Genomic DNA, 7,860 nt, shown 5'->3' on the forward strand with positions numbered 1-7,860 from the left:
CAGAAACGCACGGCGACTTAAAACTTTCATATCAACTAACCGACCGCCTCCTGGCGGCCGGGAATAAGAGCCAATTTCTGAAAGGCGGATTTAGCTTAACACATATCATCTTGACTTGCGCCGCTGTTAACAGGGCGCAACTCGAACATGATTGCGTGGATAATTCTGGAATGGAATACAAGGAACTTGTACATAATTTACATTGAACATTGATTGATTTATTTGAATATTGATTGGCTTAACATGAGCATACAATACATTGATCTGAATGAACTGAATATTGATTTGTTGAATATTGTTTGAACATTGATTGATCTAATTGAATATTATTGATCGAATTGAACATTCATTGATTGAATTGAACATTAATTGATCGTAATGAACATTGATTGATGAATATTGATTGATGCATAAGGCTGACGCAACTGCAGGAACTTTTGAAGCTAAACGTCAGTCTTATCCTGTAAAACTTTGACATGTGTACAGTTAATATTGATTGATTGATTTATTGATTGATTGATTGATTGATTGATTGATTGTTTGTTTGTTTGTTTTTATTGGAGGTGTGCCAAAAACCAATTGGGTCGGCACCCACTGTACACGTGTATTTTTCATAAATTGATTTGAACCAGCCGTGGCCATTAAATGCCAAACTTAAGAAATAAATAATTAGGAAACGTTAAATTCACTGTTGTTTTTATGTGGAGTCTGTGATAATTGAAAATGCCTTAACTATGTGGTAAAAACTGCGTTTGCAAAATATGTACCATCGTTAAAATTATACTACAAAAATCTGCAGTTTCAAGATATATTTACATCATCACCAAAATCGTACTAGAAGCGTAATGCAATCGTATTATGATCGGCACCACCGTAGCGACATCGCGGTACAGTCATCTAGGTCTGTGTAGCGTCGTAGTATGGTCTTCAATGTCGTAGTGGCAGCGTAGCGTAAACGCACTAAACACGGCTGCTTGTCGGCAACGGTCTGCGTAACATCGTAGTAAAAGCTTGTTAACAGCGCGTTTGACGTAGGGACATCGTAGTACGGTCGTAACGAAGACCATAATTCGCCAAATTGCTCTATTTAGACGCCGATCGGCTGATCGGGAGTCGTAGCTCTGTGTGAACGGGGGGTTAAACAGACTTGCCATCAATTATATACCCAACGATATTTAATGTTAATTTTCTTTTAAATAAGGTTTTAAACGTGCTTTATGATTCACTATTAAATTATCTATTACAACTAGTCTTTCTTTTCTTCTTTTTTAGTTACTAGTTTAATAGTGTTCAAAAGCGGAGAATATTAAATCTATCTTTATACGTTTATTATTACAACAAACTAATTAAGTAATTTTAAACTGTATGCATTGAATAATTGACATCATTAGCTGTATGCATATTATGATCTCCAAGTTCCGCGTCAGCTCGATGTTTTCAGTTATGTAACATAATCATGATAACGCGCGATTCCCACGAGGTCACCAGTGTACTAGCCACCTGTGGTATAAACAAAACAAGTATTTGTGATCGTGTTTAAAATCTATCTTGTACAAAGAACTATTCATTAATGGGACATTATGTTTTTAATTATATCAAATAAATAAGATTACTTTAACGATCTTTTATATAATCTTATTCCAAACACTGGTTGCATAAAATCATTTTGAATTTTAATCGCTTTCTTTGGCCTGCTCACGCAACAATTGAAATCATGTTAACTCTTTCATTTTATTTAATTTCACTCTATTTTACGCTTGTTTTAATCAGTCGTAATCGCTTGTGTATTTATTCATTTAAAGTTCCATGCCTTTTAATAGCCGAATAAACAATTAATAGCTGGGTTTAATTGCAACAATTTATTTTTCTGTTTTTATCGAGGTGGTAATTGTTTTATGAATCTTAAACTACACGTACACATGCATGATAATTGTAAGTGTGGGTGAAGTTTCTAATTCACGGGAAAAAAATCATCGCGTAGATCGCAATAATGCGTATTTGAACGATCAGCATACCAATTTGCATACGTAGTTTTCATTCATCGTCCCAGCAGTTCCATTCGGAAAATTATAAATGTGAATTAAGATAAATATATATGAGACTTTTTCCCATTCAAATTCATTTCGATGAACGAACGATTTTATATAGCAGTACAAGACTTGAGTGTTCTCTATAATACCGCCATCTTAAAATGCCTTAGATTTTTTTTTTAATACAGTCTCTGTTATTTTTTAAATATTCGTTAGCTCCATATGTAACTTTACTTTTCATTTTGATGATACATTGCGTAAGGACTAGCGATCTGCAGTTACTTTACTTGAACCATTATTGATTTAATAAATCCGTTTTCAATGACAAAATTTTCTCATACACATTTTTCCCTATCACAGATTATTTCCCACATGGTTATACCAACTTTAAACTTTTAAAAAGAATCTTCCGGATCATATGGATAGAATTATAGTCAATGAATGGATTAAACATCGATAGGTTCATGTAACTCTGGCACGTCTAAACTTCATAAGCGACTTCTGTGCTGCGCAATGACTATTTATATTACAGGTTTGATAGTAAAGTTGAAAAAATAATTTAAGATTTTAAAGCAATGAATCAAACTTAATTTGTTTTTATAATTAATTCAAAACCCGTAAATTATTTTGTTAAGTATAGCATGTATAGTGTGCTATCATTTAATTTTCATTTGTTCCGTGATTAAATATCGGTAGCAGGTTATACATGTAAGAAGTAATAAACCTGCATCGTATTTCCAGAACTGAAAATTTAAGAACTTTTATTACAATCTGCAGGTACTGAATATTACAAATTTATCATTATTACATGTAATTACTACATTTTCACGACTTAATTTTAATTGTTAAAATCATAAGCGACAGCATAATCAAACCATTTGTATCGTTTACCGTATATACATCATGTACATGTAATTGAGTATTTTCTTTAAAATAATGAACTTGTATCTTACGCTCATTATTTTTCTTGGTTAAAAAAAAAACATGAATGAGAGAGAGAGAGAGACTCGCCTTGCTCATATACATACATGTATTTATCAGATAGTTCTTGTATCAAATATATTATCTAATTTATTCTATTAAACGTAATCTCCGTTTCCTATTTTAATTAAATTTATTTATAAATATTATTCAACTTCAAGCACAATATGTAGTACTAAAATGAAGTCCATGCACGGGTGCTGTTGCACATCCGGAATTTTCTTTAATTCTTTAATCTTTAATCCATGCGCTTCCTCCTTCTCGGAAAAAATGTAAATAAATTGAACGGCGTGTATAAACCCATGTTGTTTCGGCCTAACGTGTTTTTGATCAAGATCAGCAACCTTGGGGGGATATAAAATGAAGATAATGTAGAAAAAGATTAGCTAAATTAGGAGGGGGTCTTTAAAAAAAATATTCTCACGAACTTCTGGGCAAGAATGAGAAACCATACTTACGAAAGCTTCCTGATACACATGTAATAAAGATTACTATTTTTCAAATCATGACCGAAATAGGTATTCAAAATTTAAAATAGGAAGATGTACCACCGCAAACAAAGTAATTGTGTATTTTGGGGGTGGGGTGGGAGTAGATGGGTTAGGAATAACATTGTCTTTTTCACTGTCCAGCTGTCCTTCTGCCTCTCAAGGTTTTCCCAGGCCAGGCTTTAAATTTATGTAGAATCTGGGAGCTCATACTACTCCATACAAAGATTTGCAATGGCTCTAGGGTGTGTCATGGCATTGGTTCAAGGCAATTTTACGGCAAATTTAAGGTCACTAGAGAAAGAGTAAATGTTTTGTCCGAGCCATTTATATATGTAATCGAGAATATCTGGAAGCTCATACTTGATACAGAGATTTCTTGTGAGAAAAAGGTTTTGTATAATATTTTGACTCAGAAAATAGTATAAATTCAATCTGGCCTTTGATCGACTGCTTATGGTCCTCCGTTTTCAGATGACTAAAGATAATGCCATTTTAACAAATTAAGGGCCACTTACAGAAAAAGCTGTAAAATGCCTGTCAGGTTTATGAATTTCTAATAAAAAAAAATTGTTTGAGATTGAGGGTTTGTCTTGACACAGATTTAAGGTAATTCTGTATAGAGATCAGGGTCACCTATAGAAAAAATATTTTCTTTTCCACACTACGAATTAATAAATAAAAATCATTGGAGGCTCGTACTTGAAACATAGATTATCTATAATTAGAAGATGTGTCATGACCTTGATGAAGGCAAATCAAAGTCACTGACAGTGACAGAGAAAAAATGTTTAACCATAACTTTGTAATTCATTCACAAGAGGCTCATCCTTAGAATAGAGGTTGTTCTTGTAAGAAAGTGAAGTGACCTTGACCCAAGGTCGGCACTTCTTGTCCACAGCTCCAACGGAAGACCTACTCGTTGCTTTGCAACGAGCTCGGCTCTAGTTAAAATATATATAATTCTGTTTGTAGTACTTTGAAAATACCAAGCGTCTCCAAATTCTAAGGTATTTTAATTTAATTATTATACTTTGTATAAGAACTTGTATCAATTTTTTTAACAAGTTAAGAAACATTAATTTAATAATAATAATTTTATTTAAAAGGGCATTTTCATTACTTCTATTTACAAGGTTAACTAATCTTTAATCAGTTAGAAGTTTAACAATTCAAAAATTGAATGCAAGAAATAAGTGTCATAAATAAGTAAATTCGTTCGATAAATATAGCATCAATAAGGAAAACACCACAGAAGCTTATAATAAAAAAATGGGAAAATTTCTGTGTCTATAAATAACATACAGTATTGCTCAATCATACATTACTCTACAGACACGCCTGTCCTAGTACATGAGATAACCAACTGACTTACTGAATATCGCTAGATTTACATGTTCCTTGGTATGTATATGTTTATCAATTTTGTTACAACGCAAAACTACATCTAATTTAAAGCATTTCCATAAAGTTTAACGATGAACATTATTTTATGAATTAATGGCTTGATTTGTTTTCTTATGTGGTGTTTCATTTGTTAACCATACTTTAACATTCATTAGAATGAGAGAAAGGACGAAATATTTACACCACTTATATATGAATTGAAATTAAAAAAAAAACAAATTTTATTTCGTAAGGTATTTAAATGTCGGTACATATAAAATACGGGTGTGTTTCGCTTGAAATATATTTATGGACGAGGAAGGGAAATTCCTATTTTAAAAATAGACATTACGGGTATATTAAATCTTTGAAACGTGAAATCATATATATATATATATGTTTTTAAGATAACGATGGTGCATGGAGGAGTCACAAAAATAACCATTATATATATCATAATGTTTTTGCAGGTAAATGTCAGCAGTTAAACAAAAGAAAACTCCATTATATCGTTATTACGAGACTTATGAAAAGAGATTCCAGACCTTTAAAAACTGGCCAGGGATAGCAAATCCTCGCCTCCTGGCCCTCGCTGGGTTCTTTTCTACAGGTAAATTGTAGGCCCACCTTTCTACGTGTAATGGGAAGAAAGCATGATTTTATTTGATCATCATGACTTTTTCAGAAATTTAAAGGGTCTCATTTTGATCGATACGTCGCATTTAGAAGAAATGAAATTCACCTTTTATAGGTGTTCAATTAACACAAATTTCGTTAAATTCTGTTTTTCTGTTCAAGATTAGATAAACACATCTTACATGTAATTTCATTGAATAATACGTAGGTTATAAAAAACAAGAAAAAGCAAATTATATGCTTGCTCTATTTGATAAACGAAAAGAGAGAGTAACTCACTTAAATTTTACAGGATAAAATTATCCTGAGTAATGTCTCCTGGTCATACCTATATCTACATTTATCTTACTAATACAGACACTGCTGATCAGGTTCGATGCTTCTCTTGTGGAATTGGCATCAAATGCTGGGATAGCTCTTGTGACCCATGGTCTGAACATCTAAGATGGAGACCGAAGTGCGAATATCTTAAAACAGGCTATCCTGCATACAGCAACGAGAAATTGGTAAGGACTTTTAAGTACTAATTATAATATCATTGATGTCAAACAATGTTTGGGGAATTTCCCTTTAGTTTTCGACCAAAAAAAAAAGATGAAAAAGCTTTCACTGATGTCGATGATGAAATATTTCTGAAATTATATCTATGAGTACATCTGACATCTGACAAATAATTGCCGGGCCCATAACTTAACTTTAATTCAAACACAATTCCCAAAATATCTACTTGCAATGCCTCTATATTAAGCAGCTTTTCCTATAATAGAGTATATAAATTTCAGAGAATAGGATATTCGTCATTTGAGAAAAGATTGATGTCTTTCACTGCCTCCTGGCCTGGAACAGAATTTCAGGATCCAGTACAAATGGCTAATGCTGGATTTTTCTACCTCGGTAGGAAAAAAAAAACATAATTACAAAAATTTGTAAAAACATTTTTATATCAAAACTTTATTCGATTTTTCCAATAATTAAAAAAAAAAATTCATTCCGTTGGCCAAAAATTAACTTTTTCTTTTAAATTGGGTTGATGAAAAATTCACTTTAGTAATTTAGTCATAGAAGAGAGTGACTTCAAAAAAATATATGGATTTGTGTAACATCCTTTTAAGGTTATGGTGATCACGTGCAGTGTTACTGCTGCAATATACACGTGCATTCCTGGGAGAAGCAGGATATTCCCATACGGGAACACGAACGATGGAAACCGACCTGTGGGCACCTTAGAGAGAGACTGCTACTGGAGAGCAAGCGCGAGAAGGCAAGTTAAAAACTGCTCAAATAGATTTCCTTCTTATCTAACGTATCATTAATGTAAGATTTAATATTTGATAGTTTCAATCATTAGCAAAAAATAGAATATATAAAACATATTTTTTTCATTTTTTTGTAATTCAGGAACTACAGCACTCGAAAAATCGAATTTTGAAACCGCGTGGAGAGGCATATCAAGCCAAAAAATATAATGATACAGATGACTTTGAAGGTTTGTTTACATATTCATACAAAATATACATTAATCAAAATTCATTTTTGAATAATTTTCATGAGTATATCTTGGTATGATTTTAATGCTTTCGAAAATAATTTTTAATGTTAAATAATTCACTATTAATTTTAGATAATATTTTTTTCTAAATTCTGTACATAACAGCAGATTGTCCTGCTCCTGGAGTGACCAATATTTATGACCTTGGGAATGCGGTCACGATAAGAACTGAGGAAGAAAATTCAGCACAAAACTTACATGCCGTCCAGCTAACCCGCTACCCTAAGTACTCCTTGTCGACAAAAAAGACATTCGGTGAGAAACAATCAAAAAAGATAAATTTTGAGTAAAGTAGTATATTTACTTTAAAAAAAACTTTTGTCTTTTACAGGACTGGTGATAAACATTTTTTATTTGCCTTTCTTACTTTAATTTGTCTTTTTCAGGTGGTAAGCAGTATTTGCCAGTCAGCACCAGTATTACAGGTAGTACGAATTCGTTTGCTGACACACATGTATAGTGACCTACTGTAATATTGCATTAGGAACTTCTAGAATATTGTAAAAAATACACTTTACGTGGTGCTGTGCATCCAGGATAAGAATTCCTTCTAAAGGCATTCATTATAGAAATGAAAAATTATTTTGTAAACATTTATAGAATATTTCGCTCACGGATTAAATTCCGCATGAGGAAATTCGTGTTTTTGGTATGTAAAACATACAAGCTGATATTTCTAGTAAAACATATGCTTGATTGCTGTAAACCAAATCTTATGTGCAAACGAGGCCTGTATTAACTCGCGAATGACTGTTTTTTTTTTAGAGTAAGCACATTAGATGACCTATAT

At 32.3% G+C, this 7,860-nt stretch overlaps 1 protein-coding gene across 1 annotated transcript; it reads left to right on the plus strand.

The window, feature by feature from the left end:
- The first annotated feature begins 5,335 nt into the window (after positions 1 to 5,335).
- Positions 5,336 to 6,791, plus strand: LOC134248798 (baculoviral IAP repeat-containing protein 7-A-like). Its single transcript, XM_062731178.1, has 4 exons — positions 5,336 to 5,495; positions 5,879 to 6,027; positions 6,304 to 6,415; positions 6,634 to 6,791. The coding sequence occupies exons 1-4, from the start codon at positions 5,360 to 5,362 to the stop codon at positions 6,789 to 6,791; spliced, it is 555 nt and encodes a 184-aa protein (XP_062587162.1). The 5' UTR covers positions 5,336 to 5,359.
- Positions 6,792 to 7,860: the final 1,069 nt, after the last annotated feature.

Source organism: Saccostrea cucullata, unplaced genomic scaffold, assembly GCF_032062105.1.
Source record: "Saccostrea cucullata isolate Sc308-1 unplaced genomic scaffold, CSIRO_AGI_Scuc_v1 ctg4675, whole genome shotgun sequence".
Classification (NCBI taxonomy): domain Eukaryota; kingdom Metazoa; phylum Mollusca; class Bivalvia; order Ostreida; family Ostreidae; genus Saccostrea; species Saccostrea cuccullata.

What these genes read in the sequence shown, in the direction of transcription:
- LOC134248798 (XM_062731178.1), top strand. Translation starts at nt 5,360, where the DNA reads ATGTCAGCAGTTAAACAAAAGAAAACTCCATTATATCGTTATTACGAG. An exon ending in CGCTGGGTTCTTTTCTACAG is followed by an intron (nt 5,496 to 5,878) that starts GTAAATTGTAGG and finishes TTACTAATACAG; the next exon opens with ACACTGCTGATCAGGTTCGA. An exon ending in CATACAGCAACGAGAAATTG is followed by an intron (nt 6,028 to 6,303) that starts GTAAGGACTTTT and finishes TATAAATTTCAG; the next exon opens with AGAATAGGATATTCGTCATT.